The sequence below is a fragment of the Capsicum annuum genome, chromosome 4 (assembly GCF_002878395.1).
Source record: "Capsicum annuum cultivar UCD-10X-F1 chromosome 4, UCD10Xv1.1, whole genome shotgun sequence".
Taxonomy (NCBI): Eukaryota; Viridiplantae; Streptophyta; class Magnoliopsida; order Solanales; family Solanaceae; genus Capsicum; species Capsicum annuum.
Window position 1 is genome coordinate 126,865,210 of NC_061114.1, and position 17,141 is coordinate 126,882,350.

The 17,141-nt window shown below is 37.3% G+C and overlaps 1 protein-coding gene across 1 annotated transcript; it reads left to right on the top strand.

Annotated features, from left to right (window-relative positions):
• Nucleotides 1-13,368: 13,368 nt before the first annotated feature.
• Nucleotides 13,369-16,226, top strand: LOC124897979 (nucleolin-like). Its single transcript, XM_047411601.1, has 4 exons — nucleotides 13,369-13,458; nucleotides 13,552-13,707; nucleotides 13,822-14,054; nucleotides 15,869-16,226. The coding sequence occupies exons 1-4, from the start codon at nucleotides 13,369-13,371 to the stop codon at nucleotides 16,224-16,226; spliced, it is 837 nt and encodes a 278-aa protein (XP_047267557.1).
• The last annotated feature ends 915 nt before the right edge of the window (nucleotides 16,227-17,141 follow it).

Sequence of the window (17,141 nt, forward strand, 5' to 3'; positions counted from 1 at the left end):
GTCTTTTCAAACTTTTCTGACCGCAATTGTGGTCTCGAGTCCATGATCGTGGTGACATGGGTGACCACAATCATATTTTAAGGTCCGTGATCGCGGTAAGAGATAGCAATTTTGAGCCTCTATTTCCCCTATTTAGTCTAATATGCAAAATTTCACACTTTCCCCGACTCAAACTCACTTAAAATACTCCATATTTCCACAGATGCATGGATTAATCAATTACAAAAAATTGAAATCTACTCAATTAAATTTAAAAGGAAGGATACGAGCCACGTTCATGGAATTTATGGGTTGCTTCTCACATAGAGCCTTAGTTATCGTCATGGTACGGCATCTTCCGTTCATTTCAAGTTGGATCCTCAAGGGATCCCTCATGCACTTCCTCATCTTCAACATCTATAACCGACACTACTTGAAGCTCCATAGGTTGTTTCTTTGTGTTGCATACCCGAAAGGAAACTTCACCATCATGAACTCTAAAGCTCATTTCCCTAAGATCCAAATTGACAATGGCTCTTCCGATGGAAAGGAAAGGTCGACTAAGGATGATAGGTACCTCTTGTTCTATCTCACAATCTAAAACTACAAAATCCTCTGAAAGGATGAATTTATCCACTTTCACCAACACGTCAAAAAACACCAACCGATTTCTTGATAGACTGGTCCACCATCAAAAGACACAGTCCAAGTCTGCTATATATTGCAAATAGAATGAGGTTTATACTCACAGCAAAATCACATAGATCTTTTTAAAACTTATGTGTCTCGAGTGTGCTTGGAATGGTGATGGCCCCGGGGTCTTCCTTCTTTTCTGCTATTGTGCTACTCATGATAGTGCTATAACCATGGTGACATCAATGGTGTCACCTTCAAAAAGCTTTTTCTTTGACGTTAATTTTTTTATAAGCTTACATACCCTAAAATCTATTGGATAGCCTTGAAAAATGGGTTATGAGAGGTCACTAAGCTTAGTCATGAATTTCTTGAGCTTTTTATTATCATTTTTCTCTTAAGCCTTTGGGGAAATGGTGGAGGGATTTGAATGGTGGGCAATACATCACCTTGCAACTTATCATTTTAAACCACCTCTTCATCAATTTCCACCGGTTTTTTTCTATCTCCTTCTTGAGATTTCAGAGATCCTTATTTTGACTCAATCGTTAGCTTTGTCTTCACATTCATTGTCTCAACCTTGGGCTCTTTTTCACCCACATTTTCTCCATCAATTTGCTTGAAATGATAACCAAGGGTCTTATAACTCTAATTAAATATTGCCAATACTTGAGCTTTATCTTTCGGATTCACAATAGTGTAACTAGAAAGACCTCTGTTTGGTTTAGCATTCAATTGAGGGGAGATTTTCCCAATTTGCATTTTCGGATAGAACCATTCAGTTGAGTTGTGAGAAATCTCCTCTCAATTCTTGGACCTTTTTGTTCGTTCCCTCCACCTTCATAAGAATTCTTTCCAATAAATTTTTGATTTTGTATTTATCAGGTTCGTCGAGGTTACCTTCTTTGTTCTTTTCTCAGTTATAAGAAGGCACATAATAATTATAGTCAAGGTCTCTCTCCCTCTGATAACGGTCATGATTATGATCCATCCAACCTTCATTCCCATCTTTCCTTTGATAGGTAGGGTGGGACTCCCCTCTCCCCTTGAATAATAGGCCTAATACCAAATCTCCTTGTCAATCTTCTTGGCCTCTTCATCATCATAGGCCTTGGATACCATGTCATTCACCTCTTTTATGGGTACACCCATCACATTTTTCATCAAGCACTCTAATTGTGTCATTTTTTTTCCATATTCTCCTCTCTCTTTCGTTGTTCCTTATCAACAATGAAGGTAGTAGGAGATCTTTTTGGAACCTCAGAATATCAGGTATTCCACCTTAGATTTGCTTGGTAACTTCCTCAAGAAAATTTGTAGTCGTATGATATGTCAAATTCATAAGAGAACTCACCATTGCATTGTCTACCACAATTTTGTTGAGCGGATCAAGGGCTCATTAGAAGATTTAGAGAAGCATCTTCTTGGGGACCTCAAGGTTAGGGCATTGCATGATTTTTCCATTGAATCTTTCCCACACTTTGTACAAGGATTCACCGTTCAATTGCCTACAGTTAGTGATCACATCCCACAGTTAAAGAATTTAGAAATGTGGGAAATACCGGTAAAGGAAGGATATGTTGAGTTCATCCCATGAAGTAATTGAAACAACCAGAAAAGAACAAAGTCAAAGTACTACCTCACCCATTAGACAGAACGGGAAGAGGCATGGACAAATGGACTCTTGTGTTATGCATGCAATATCAAATGGTGCTCTGACCTCTTCAAAAATTTTCAAATATAAGTTGAGGTCCTCATACGATTGTCATTTAAAAATTCCATTCATTTTGAGCATATACAACATTATGCCTGTGATAGGAAAGACACCATTCCCATGAGCAGGTGGAAAAAATGGCACTTGAACGTCCAACATTATTGAGTTGCATCTCATCATCAAGAGGTCCGAAAAAAAACCTAGCATAACTTGCATTGTCACTCATGGATCCATGTATACTATGAAGATAACCTAAAGAAGAAACAAAAACTACAACCAAAATAAATACACACCACTACGGGTATACCCTAAGTAAAAATCAACACCGCACAAGTGAAAACTAGATTTCATTCCTCGACAAAAACACCATTTTGATAACTCTCTCCTATACCTTTTAAATTTGTAGAGGAAAATCATTGTCAATAGCTCAACTTACGTTGAGGTCGAATTCATGTGGAGAAAAATTAGCTCTCTAGTCCTATGGGTGTTAACAATTACTAAAAATATACCCTAAGTAGAAATAAGATAAAGTACATGATTTAAAATGGGGGGTTGGTTTGAAACAAAGTTTAATCGAGGTAAAATCTAATCACGACACTAAGGCAGCACTTTTATTTGAAAATTCAATACTAGAAGGATCATGGGATTATGCGTACCTAAGGGAAAGTTATGCATGGGAACAAGACGATTTGGTACAAATTCTAATCGTTAATGACGTGGTAGGCTAGGTTGAAAGTCCTTGAGGCTAGTTTGTCAACAAAGTCTCAAGGAAGTCACTCATTAACCTCGTCGAGTTCGTAACAAGTGTGTCAATTAAAGACACCCAACACCTTAATTGGGCATCCCTATTTCTAGGAAGATGCCTAAAACATAACCTACTCTCTATTCATCCTTATTTCTAAGATAACAAGATGATAGAAAACAACATCTATTATTGTCCACTATTGCTTTGTCCCACATAGCCCTCTTTCAAGGATGCCATGGGTTTCAAGAGTGTACCCATCCATATTCCTCTTTCAAGGATGATGTGATATTTCAAGAGTTTGGGGTTTTCACCCACAAACCTATTTTGGATATTTGGGTTTTCACCAACAAATCCCAACTAATTAGACCAAGCAATAGTGAAACCCATCATGAACAAACTAGAATCTACACAAATACATCACAACCCACACACAATTGCTCCTTAGTTCAACATAATCCTAAGACAAAGAGAATTAGATACTCATGAAGTAAGAAGAAAGAGATATACCATAAGGTTTATTCAAATCATCCATCCTTCAATTTCACCAAATTTAAAGCAAGAAATTCAAAGACAATTGTTCCCCAAATTAGGGGTTGTAACTTCAAATTAAATTTATCACCAAAATTCTACAATGTTAAAATTGGAGAGGTTTTGAGTCTTTTAAGGAATTTAGGACCAACTGTTGAAAATTACAATGATACCCCTTGGCATATTCTAGTGTTGTCGCAATTGCATCAGCTTTGTCGTGATCGCGACTACCGTGACCATGGTTATATCCACATGATCGCGGTTGATGACCCATCTTGACTGGAAGCAATCTCAGTCTAAGTACTGCTTCGTGGTATTAGAGCCTTGTCCTGCACAGGGTCTATCAGCAATGCAGTTTTTTTCTTATTTTGGTTCCTTTTCAACTCAAATCAACATCCTTTTATCTCATCACCTTTGTACCTATAAAATGTGGAATTTAGAGCATTCAAGTTGCAAATTTGTCTCATTAATATCTTTAAATGGTATTAGTGTGCATGAATTTTGGATACAAATGAGTGGTAAGTTCACCACCCATCAGACATACACATGAAGGTCACTTTTATAGGTCACACTGGAAGCTCAAATTGAGCCACTTGTTTGTACAAGTCAAGCATATACGTGCCCACGTGTTTCTGAACTTGTGCAAATAAATTTTTATGCCCCTTTTCATTACTTTTCATGATATAATTGACTCATATTGCTAGCTAGACTTCATTACAACATTTACCTGTACATGTGACCATTATAACATACCTTTGCTTGAACAGGGAGTTTGAGAGAGAAACTTGGGAGCATTTTCTTGGGAATGATTTGATAATGAAGTCCCAAGGAAGGTTTTAAGTCGTGCAGTCCAAGGGGTTAAAGTGGAAAATGTCTAAAGTTCCCCAACTTAAAAGCTAAAAAAGTATCTCCTTTGACCATGAGTCAGCCACTGACACTCATAACCACTCCTACAACTCGAGACCATGAGTCATAACCCGGCCAGTGACCAAGACCCCATATACTATCAACCTTATGACTTAACCACACAACTCGTAATTAGACCCTATGACTTGTATGGTCTAGTCGTAAGCAACATAAAGCTCAAATGGGTACGACACTAGATAACCTATGATTTTACCTTATGACTCATAACCTATCCGCACGGCTCTTAGTGATCCACTTGTACTTAGAGCAGAGTCAAGCCACAAACTAACTTATTTGGTTATGGCTCATCTTAACAACATATTACAAGTCCTTATGACTCGCATACCCCTAGTCGTAACCAAGGAATAAACCCAAACACCATCCACTAGATACTTTAAGACTAGGGACACCTGACCCGTCAAGACACCATACTACTCATACGGTCAAATCATAATCAACGCAGTGAGCTAAAAGCTTAAGAATTTTTCAAAGGCTAACTGCGGGGTGTTTCAATTCTCCCCCACTTGGATAATTCATCCCCAAATAATGAGACAAGGTAAATCATGAATAATTCTACTCCTTATACTTCTAATCTTACCGTTAACCAAGTTAGAAAATAACGATGCCAAGGAAATGAATCTTTTATTTAATAAAGTCAGAAAACAAAGTTATTAGGAATAACACATACCTTATGCATAATTTTTCATAGCAAAAACAAGAATGGATAATTGGACTTTATGTCCTCTTTGGCTTCCTAAGTAGCCTCTTCAACCTTGTGGTTCCACTATAGAACTTTCACCAAAGATACATTCGTCGTTCGTAATCGATGAACTTGCTGATAAAAATTTCATTAGGGACTTTCTCATAAGATAAGGAATCTGAAATACCAATTTTCTTGATAGGCACAATCAGCGATGGTTCACCCACACAATTTCTCAATATTAACACATAGAACATAGGGTGAATGGAGCGCAAGCTAGGGGGCAACTCCAACTAATATGCTATATTGCCAATACTTATCGAGACCAAGTATGGGCTGACATACTAGGGACTGAGTTTCCCCTTCTTCCCAAACAACATTACCCCCTTCATGGGAGATACCTTCAAGAATACCCAATTGCTAATCTCAAACTTTAACTCCGTATGCCTCATATATGCGTAGGACATTTGGTGACTTTGGGAATTTTTAAGTCTATCGCAAATATCCTTTAACTTCTCCATTGCCTAGTGAACGATATCTGGGCCAAATATCTCTACCTCACTAACCTTAAACCACCCAATAGGAGAATGACATTTCCTACCCTACAATACCCCAAAAAGAGCCATGCCAATACTAGAGTGGTAGCTATTATTATACGTAAACTCTATAAGATGTAAATTTTCAACCCAATACCACCATAGTCAGTCATGTAATCTCGAAGAATATACTCCAATGTATGAATAATCCTCTCTGATTTCCCATCTGACTGCGGGTGAAAAATAGTAGTAAGGTTTAATTTAGTCCCCAAAATTTTTTGAAACGATCGCTAAAAGTTTGATGATAACTGAGCACCACAATCAGATATGATACATACAGGCACCCCATGCAACTTCACAATTTCTTTAATAAAAAATTTGGCCTAATCGTCCCCTTAAAGTTTCTCCTCACAACAAAAATTGAGTAGACTTTGTCATCCTATGCACGATGACCAAAATCGAATCAAACCAAGTTTGAGATCGAGGAAGACCTATAACAAAATCTATATTGATTACTTCCTACTGCCACAATGTCAACTTAATTTCTTGATACAATCCCCCGAGCCTCAAGTGCTCAACTTTCACATGCTTACACACCAGGAAATTAGCCACAAAACTAGCTATATGCCATTTCATATTGTTTCACCAATAAATCTCCTCAAGTTCATAATAAATTTTTGTCAAACCAGGATAAATCGCATTACACGACTCATGGCCCTTGGCTAAGATCCTTTTTAAAACCCATCTACGTCAAGAATGCATAACATCCCTTGGTATCACAAGGTACCCTTACTACTAAACTCAAGGACCATCACTTTCTGCCCACCTATATAATCATTGATTTTAACCAAGATAGGATCTAAAACTTGCTTCTCTTTGATATCAGTACTAAGAGATAACTTTGCCACCTTTTGAACAAATACACCACCTTCCTTTGAGTAAAAGAGGCGAACTCCAAGATTATCTAAACGGTTAATATCTTTCACTAATTCTCACATTCCTTTATCCACATGAGCTAGACTCCTAATGAACAACCTGCTAAGTCATCAATAACCACATTAGCTTTACTTGGATGGTAGTGAAGGCTCATGTCATAATCTTTAGGTAGCTCAACCCACTCCTTTGATTGAGGTTAAGCTCTTTTTATGTGAACACATATCATAAAATCTTATGATCTAAAAAGATATCCACATACACTCTATAAAGATAGTGCTTTTAGGTTTTTAACACGAATACCACAACTAACAATTCTAAGTCCTGCATTGTATAATTCTTCTCATGCATCTTCAACTACCTAGAGCATAACTTATCACCTTGCCTTATTGCATCAAAATACAACCGAGCCCCATATGAGATACATCATAATAGACCACTCCTTGCGTCGTTTTTCAAGGATGAATGATCAAAGTGGGGTAGAATTGAAATACCTCAGACTTTTTGGTCATTGAAAATTTCTTAATCTTTGAGATCACTACTTTGGTTACTACTTGACCACATGAGTCATGGGGTGTCTTGATGGGTCAGGTGACCTTACTCATAAGGTGTCCAATGAATGGTGTTTGAGTTTATATCCTGAGTACAACTTGGGGACACGAGTTGTAACGACTCGTGATGAGTCATTAGGATGAGTCATAACCAAATCATGTAAGTTTATAGCATGATTATTTTTTGAGAAAGAGTGGATCACTATTAGTATTAAGGACTTGTTATGAGTCATGGGATGAAATTAAAGGATTTCTAGTGTTTAACCATTTGGGTGCCGTATTGACTTCGATTGGACGTTACAAATTGTAGGGTCTCATTACAAATGGGTTGGTCGAGTCATAAGGTCGATAGTGTATGGGGGTATTAGTCACTGTCTTGGTTACGATTCATGGTGACAAGTCTTTAAATATGGTTACGAGTCAATGGTTGACTCGTAATCAAAGGTTACCTTTTTCCAGTTTTTAAGTTAAGGTTTTTTTTGACATTTCCCCTTCTGCCCAACTTGAAACCCACGTCTTATAACCCCTTTAAGGAATCATTAGCATTGAGAAACTAATCAAATAAATTCTCAAAATACTCTCAAATCCTTAAGGTCAAGAACACTTAGGGTTTTCAAGAAGTTAAGCAATTAGGGCTTTCAAGAGTGATTTCTCTCTGCACATCATGTTATTTTAGGTATGATACTCTTTATTCATAGTCAATTTTGGAAAAACATATGATTTAAAGTATTGTTCATGAGATATTAATGTTTGGTTTTGAACTATGGTTTGAGTGTTTTTAATATAAATTATTTAAATTCTATTTCTATGATTGTTATTGAAGTATTGTGCTTAAATTAATGATTGGTAAATGCATTGGGGTGAATAGGAATGGTAGATGGAAATATAGGTATAAAGGAATCCCCAAATTAATTGGTTTGGTATCGAAATTAGTAATAATCTCAACCTTGTTGCATAATTGATTTTGGTTAGTGCATTATCACTTGGCCTGACTTATTTCTTAAAACTAATGCATGGTATAAATGGTTAAATGGGTAAGGATGGTTTTAAAAACCTTGTGGCGTACACGAGAATCCCTCAAGTGATTTTAATAACGGAATCTGCGTGGTGCATGAGAATCCCCTAAGTGTTGACTAATGAACTTACTTGCAAGCTATGGTCGGTATGACGATACCACCTAATAATGCCTTAATATTTGACTCCATAAATTGATGGTTGTGTTATGTGTTAAATGTTTTAATTAGGATATAATAGGAGTTGTTTTAGCTAGACATGAAGGTGTAAGTCTAAAGGATTGATACTGGAAACTAATTTTTTCTGACATGAGGATCGATCTTGGTGACTATATACTTGTGGGGTATAAGGGAATCCTCTAAGTGTATATTCATATATATGTATCATAGAGGGCGATGGGTATAAGCTAATCCCTAGTAGTCTATGATATCTCCGATTCGTATGGGTAAAACACACTAGGGTCCATTCAGGGGGTAACACTAGAACCATATACCCTATGGGTGGATTTATGATGGTATATATATATATATATTTGCATATGGTTATGTGCATTGGTCAGACTTGGTTTTCAGATAGATGGCATTACTTTATATTATACCAGAGTTACATGATACCGTTTACCCTGATAACCATCTTCAGACGCTGTATCCCTATGCGATGCAGGTTCCATCCATACTTTCACGTCTTCTACTCAGTAACTAGGTAATTTTGGAATAGCTTTTGGGTTAGACAAAAGTGGTGAGATTCCATACTTTGGAAGTCCCCATATCATGCAATGGATTTCCTTATGTCTTTACTATTCCTTATAGTCTTGTTTTTTTCCATGTTTGGGGGCATGTCCCAACTAGATATTTTATGCTTTTGATTATAGGCTTTGTTAGACTACTATAGACATAGGTGCTAGTGGTTGGTTGTTTGGTTATTGGTGGTTGGTTTATGTTATAGACTTATCATAATGTCTTTAAATTAATATTCTTCTATCTTGTTATATGTTCAGAATTCATCCGACATGGGGTGTAAGGTGCTTGGTAGTCAGGGTAATGGGGGTGGTTTTCGGTCCTTGGTGAACTTGAGATACTATCACGGCCAGGCGCTGGTTTGGGTCATGACATAAATCCCCTAGTTTACTGATTTTTACAGCTATTTGGCAAGTGATATTTTCCCAAATGATCTACCCTTCTAGCAGCGCAAGATTTTTATGCACAATGTGACGAAGTTTTTCTAGGATGAGCCTTGACTTTTTTAGATTTATAAGAATAGTGTGATAGATGGATGTATTGTTGAGGTAGAGATGATGAGAATTCTCGAGGCCTATGATTCATCACCTGTTAGAGGTCAGCATGGTTGTACCCGCATAGCTCATAAAATTCTGCAGTGTGGGTTTTATTGGCCTACAGTAGACAAGGATGCTCATAATTTTGCATAATCCTGTGACCAGTGTCAGCGTCAAGGCAATATTTCTAGATGCCATGAACTCCCAATGAAACCTATTTTAGAGTTAGAACTTTTTGATATATGAGGGATTGATTTCATTGGCCGGTTCATGAGCTCCTATAGTATGAAGTATGTTTTGGTGGCAGTTTACTATGTTTTGAAATGCGTGAAGGCTGTTGTGCTTCCAAACATTAAAGGTAGAAGTGTCACTGCCTCTTTGAAGAAAAATATATATTTTCAATTTGGTACCCCAAGTACGATTATCAATGATGGTGGGTACCATTACTGTAACTATCTATTTAAGGCCTTTCTTAAGAAATATGGTATAAGGCATAAAGTGGAAACACCTTATCATCCTTAGACAAGTAAGTAGGTTGAGGCCTCCAATAGAGAGATCAAGTCTATATTAGTGAAGATTGTGAATGCCAATAGGACTGACTAGTCTAGGAAATTAGATGATACTTTCTGGGCCTACTATACAACTTTTAAGACCCCCATAGGTGTTTCTTCATATCATCTTGTATACACAAAGGAATACACTTGCCAATTGAATTTAAGATAAGGCTCTATGGGCGTTAAAAAGATGAATTGTGAGTGGCATGATGCAACTAAGATGAGGTTAATCAAGGTGAATGATTTGGATGAATTTCGACTCTATGCTTATGAGAGATCTGCTATATAAAAAGAAAGAATAAAGTTGTAGCATGAAATAAAGATCAAGAAAATGTTGTTTAAACCCGGTGATTTGGTCTTGTTGTATAATTCAAGACTTTTCTAGTTTCCTAGAAAGTTGAAGTCTAGTGGTCTAGACCATTCACTATATTTAGAGAATTACGTCATGGTGCTATAGAGCTTAAAAAAGATGGTGATGCCTTATTCAAAGTAAATGGGCAGCGTGTAAAGCACTATTTAGATAATCTTGAAGACATAAACGTAATTGATAAGGTCATCCTGGGCAAAATCTGAGTTGCCCGGGTAACTAAGTCGTGTCACTATGTTAAATCAAGCGTTACTTTAGAGGAAATCCAAGGTCTACATTGATTTTTACTGTGATAGACATGGACACCTAGTGCATCCTAGGTATGTCCCCATTCCATTTATTTACATTGTTTACACACACTAAGGATAATGCATGGTGTTTTGGTTTGGTATAGGGTATACCATAGTGATATGTGAGCCTATGCTAAGACATTTGAAGCTTTTAACTCTAAATAATTGTGAAGTCTTGAACAACTTTAGTCGTTTTTGATTATTTTACTTTGATTTGGCAGCAAAAGTAGATGAGAGGGGGAACCACAAATAAAGAAAGAAAAAACCATGAAATTGGAAGCAAATAGAGAGACAAATGTGGCTGACGATATCCATGACACACCACTAGCCTAGTGATAAGATGTCATAGATGCCGTCAACCTTAAATAGAAGATGTAAAGCTGCAGGAAGTTTTTGTGACGGCAATCATGACACGCCGTCAAGATGATGATAGGGTTTCACCATCGTCGTCAACCTTAGGCAGTAGGAGATAAACTTGCAGAGAAGTTGATGACGTCCATGATAGGCCATCAAGATCATGATAGGTCATCACGTGCATCGTCATCTAATCCGAAGAAAATCAGAAACTTTAATTTTATTTCCTTATTTAGGGTTAACTATTTAAAACCTTGTTTTAGGGTTTTTAGGGTTATTTTTTATTTTTATCCATCATACGACTTTTCTCTCTCTCTAAGCTAATATTTCAGTGTTTGTTTTGTGATTCAATTACAAGTTCACTTTTGATTTTGTTCGTTATTGTAAGTTAATCTTCTCAATTATGAATTCAATTTTTGTGCTTATTTCTTGCATCATGAGTGACTGAACACCCTTAAACTTGATTATGGGATCTAGGTTTAGGTCATGATAAGGTGGTAATTAATTACTCAAGGTTTAATAGGTGTTAGGATTTCTTGGTAATTCTGAGATTAAAATTTATGTGTGTTGGTTGCAAATAATAGGCGTACCTACTTTGGTTTACTTGAGAAAGAAATCATAAACAGTAGGAAGTGAATTATCAATAGGGACTCGAAAAGGCTTCGTTTAATAATCAGCACGGTAACAAAGTTAATTAACCTGAGGTAAAATCTGGGCAGTGAGTTGCGATTCCCTAAGTCCGAGAGGATTAAGAAATTAGACACTCGAATAGGTCGAGAGAGATTTGAGCATATCATCGATAAAGATAGTTTGTCATCCTAACCACCTTGAGAACCTTGAGTTAATGGTAGCATCTCTTATTTTCCGTAAGCCCTAGTGAACATAATCCTGGTTATCTCATAAAATCTTAGTTACAAACAATAAATTCAAAGTGATAAACAATTATCTACCAAACTTAAACCCCTATTTCAGGAAACAGTAAATTATCAGTAAATTATATCATGAACAACTTAAGTTTACACCTTATTCCCTGTGGGATTCGACCCCAACCTAGTTGGATTTTGTATTGACAATGATTGCTTACACCCATTAAAGACTGCATTTTGAGTATTTTCAAAAATGGTGCTGTTGTTGGGGAATATGGTTTTAAACTGAAAGTTTGTGTGCGCTAATTTACTATTAGTTAAGTTTCCTTGAGTTACATTTATTTGTTGTTTTTGTCTATTATAGGTACTGTGTTTTTTATGCCAAAAACAAGAAGCTCTGGAGAACAGTTATTACAAATTAATCCGAAACCTCAGTTGATAGGGAGAATGGATGAACAACAGGAGGCGGAAAGACTAGCCGCTTTGTCCATGGCTTAGGTGAATGTACAGAATTTACATCAATAAGTACGTCACTAGAACCCTAGTGATGAATACTTTGGTGATAACGAATTGCTGAATCCTCAAAACCCAAGGTGAGCTGAGCAAATTGCTGTACCTGTGCAGCAAAATATCAATACAAACTATCTAGTCTGAGGAAGGTATGGTCAACATCATATTCAATATGAGGATTATGAAGATGATGAAGGAATGGACGGAGCTAGTGCAACGGGTGCTATCATTCCTGTACCGTTGGCACCAGGTGCAAAATTCAGCATAACAAGCACCATGATCCAACTCGTAAATCTGAAGGGGTTGTTTAGAGACTTGCCTGGTGATGATCTGAACATGCATTTGGTGAACTTCATAACCATTTGCAAGTCTTTTGACAATCTGGGAGTGAGCTAGAATACGATCAGGTTGAGATTATTTCTATTGTCTCTGTCTAGAAAGGTAACAATGTAGTTAAATCAGCTAGAGCCCAATTCTATAACTAACTAGAGACAGTTGAAAGAAGAGTTCCTAGAATGGTTCTTTCAACTCTCCAGGAGGGTACAGCTGAGCGATCAAATCAGTAACTTCAGAAAGCTTCCAACTGAAGCATTGAACGAAACCTGAGAGAGATTTAAGAAGAAACTGGCTCAATGTCCGGATCATAACATGACTGACTTGAACTTGATGGAGACTTTGTACAGAGCTTTCAACTATCTGACAAAGACAATTGTAGAAAATACGGTAGGTGGTTCGTTCATTGACCTCTCTTTTCTAGATGCTTCAGATATGCTGAATAGAATGACCAAGTAAAGTCTGGCTTGGCACACCAGGGATTCTGTGGTGGCTAGTCTGACTATTTTTAGTGGTATGACTTTGGAGCAATGCAAAAAGGATGAGGAGTGATACCAGGACATGGCCCACTTAAAGACACAGATGGACTTGCTGACCAAGCACTTGCTGTCAGGAAAACCCAAAATAGCAAAGGCCATGGAATCTCAGGGTATTGTTTCTATGAGTGCTGATGTAGAAGCAAACTATATGAGTAATCAGGGGGGTTTCCGAGGAAATAGCCAAGGGAACTAAGGTCTGAACTTTTATGATAAGCCTGATTACAAGGATAGAGAGCAAGGACATTGGAGAAGGAACAATGACAGGAGTGGTTTGTATGTTCCTCCTGGAAGTTGGGATGCTGCAACAACTAGCTCGGGAAAAAAGTCCATGGGGGATATGATGGAAAAGTTGTTGAAAGGAGTGGAAGCTACTAACTTAGGGGTAACTACTATGAAGAGTGAATTATCTACCTTCAGTCAGTTGGTTAGCTAACACTCTGCTTCTATTAAGAAGTTGGAAGAGCAGATAAGTCAACTTTCTGCAACACTGAACCAGAGAAAAAATGGTACTTTACCTAGTGATACAGTTAAGAATCCACAAAATGATGGCTCATGTATGGCAATTACCACTCAGAGTGGTAAGAGGTTACGTCGCCCTTCTATGGGCATATCTTTAGAAGATGAGGTAAGAGTTGATGAACCCAAAGAAAGTAATCCAGTGGAGTCTGAGAAGCTGGATAGTTCTATTGATGATCCAGAGAAGGAAAACAAGAAGGAAGAGGAAGTGCTGTTAAAGGATATCCCTAGACCACTACCTCTCTTTCCTCAATGATTAAAGAAAAAGGTCAATGATGCAAAATTCGGCAAGTTCACGGCAATGCTCAAGCAATTGACAATTAATGTGCCTTTACTTGAGGCACTTAGGAAAATACTAGGTTATGAAAAGTACATAAAAGACGTCATCACAAAGAAGAGAAAGATCAGTAGTGAGCAGCTAGACAATCTCCACTATTATAGCATGGTTTCCATATGATTTTTAGTGTAAAAGAAGGCTGACCCTGGAGCGTTCACTTTTCCACGCAAAGTTGGGTATCTGGATGTTGGAAGGGCATTATGTGATTTTGGTGCCAGCGTGAATCTGATTCCCGTAGCTGTATAGAAGAAGCTTGGTTTAGAAGCTCCGACACCCACTAACATGCAATTGGTGATGGCAGATAGGTCGATAAAGAGGCCTATTAGAATTTTGCATGATGTTTTGGTAAAAGTTGCAGACTTTATTCTTTCTGTTGATTTTGTGGTATTGGATTGTGATGTGGACTTGGAGGTACCTATTATTTTGGGTAGGTCATTCTTAGCAACAGGAAGAGTAATAGTCGTCATGGAGTTGAATGAGCTTAAATTTAAGCTCGATAAGAAAGAGGCAAAATTCAAAATTCATCAACCCATGTTGCAACGAAATAATATGAATGTCTTCTTGATCGTTTACGTCTTATATGATGATTGAAAAGGGGGATCAACAGGTTGTCTTGGCAAATTTTGAGAAGTCAAGATAACCAAGTCGAGCCGCGACAGTAAATCAGACACTATTGGGAGGCAACCCAAAGTTTTTTATGTTTAAACAAGTTTTTTAGTTTTTACAATTAGGATTTAGTATAGAGAAGGTGGAAAAGTGGAAAGGTTAGCTGGAGGGTCATGACGACATCCGTGACAAGTCGTCATAATTGTGAAAAGCTATCACGAATGCTGTCAGCTAGACTAGGCTTGGGTAACTCTCTGCCTAAGGGTGACGACATTCGTAACAATCTATAACAATTGTGACAAGCCATCACGAATTTTCGTCATCCCAGAGCCTTAAAACCTGAAAACTGGGCCTAAATTTAAGCAGATCCGACCTGGCCCAGTTGCGAACCTTTTCAAACTTCCACTGATTTTAACTTCTTTTTCTTTAGTATTTCCTTACTTAGTTAGAATATTTCCTATCCTTTGTAAAAACATACCAATAAAGCAATAAACAGAAAATCACTATTCTTTTGGTGCATGATTTTAGTTTAACAGCTCCATCAGGTATACTCTAATCTAACTCTTATCTTTTCTGATAATGTATGATGAATGAAAGATAACCCAATATCCCTAAGATACTTGAACCAAGTTCAACTTGGAATGTGGCTAAAAATGCACCTATGGTTTACTGTACAAGCCCAAGGGTTGAAAAGATAGCTCACGATTCTTATTCAAGTAAATATTGAGCAAAAATGAGGACCAAAAATTTAGTTAAAGATAAAAGTGGGTCCTGAAAAGTGTGACGATATCCATGATAGGCTATCACTATCGTGACGGCTTATCTAGAATGTCATCAAAAGCTGACAAAACTGAAGTTGGTTCTGGATAGAGCTGACAACAATCGTGATGGGCAATCACAATTGTGACGGCCTATCATGAATGTTTTCAAAAAGTGTAAAAATATTTTGGGTTCTGTCCAAGGTTGATGACAACCGTGATGAGCTATCAAGGTCAAGACGGCTTGTCACTAATTGTTGTCACACTTGGGGCCTGAAACATAAATAAGCTTACATGATTAATGTGTTTGTGTTTGTGATCTTTAGGGTTGACAAATGCTCTTGTAATGTCTCTTGGTACTTTAAAGTGGCACCAAAAAGAAAGAGTCCCATAGAACTAAAGAAAGTGGCTAAAGATGATGCACGTCGTAAGCTCATTGATGAGGAATCTGACTATGAGGATAAGGAACCCTTGCTCAGGAAGCGAAAGAAGCAAAATACAAAGAAAACTTCACTAATTGAGGTGGAGGACACTAATGATACTAAGTGGACCATAGCTTCTGAGAAAGAGGGGTCTGAAAAGGGTGATTTTGAACATGCAGACTCTGATGAAGGGGATCAAGAAGAGTCTGAAGAATCTGAGTCCGAGGGAACATCTTCTGGGCCCCTATCCACGGAGCAATAAAATAATGAATAGTCTCTACCTCGGAGGACTCTTATCAAGTATAAGAACCCGAAAGTAAGGAACAATGCTAGATGGAAAATTCCTAGAGCTGAGGACATCTACAATGCTGGGCTGCAAAGAACTCATAGAAGGAATGCAAAGAGGCTAATCTAAAAAGAAAAGATGATCATCATGAAAGGGTTTAGCAGATACCCTGAAGTGGAGAAGAAATTCAAGGAATATGGTGGTTAGGATGACAAGCTATCTTTATCGATGATATGCTCAAATTTCTCTCAACCTATTAGAGCATTCAATTTCCTAATCCTCTATGACTTAGGGAAACGCAACTCACTGGCCAGATTTTACCTCAGGTTGATCAACCTTATTATAGCACTGATTATTAAACGAAGCCTTTCCGAGTCCCTGTTGATAATTCACTCCCTACTATTTATGATTTCTTTCTCAAGCAAACCAAAGTAGGTACGCCTATTGTTTGCAACCAGCAGACATAAATTCTAATCTCAGAATCACCAAGAAATCCTAACACCTATTAAACCTTGAATAATTAATTACCACCTTATCATGACCTAACCCTAGATCCCATAATCCAGGATAAGGGTATTCAGCCATTCATGATACAAGAAATAAGCACACAAATTGAATTAATAATTGAGAAGATTAACTTACAATAATGAAGGAAATCAAAAGTGAACTTGTAATTGAATCACAAACCAAACACTAAAATATTGGTTTAGAGAGAGAGAGAAAAGTCATATATTGTCAATATGTTAATGATGATGGATAAAAATAAAAAATAACCCTAAAAAACTCTAAAACAAGGTTTTAAATAGTTAACCCTAAATAAGGAAATCAAGTTAAAGTTTCTGATTTTCTTTGAATTAGATAACGGCGCCCATGATGGCCTATCATGATCTT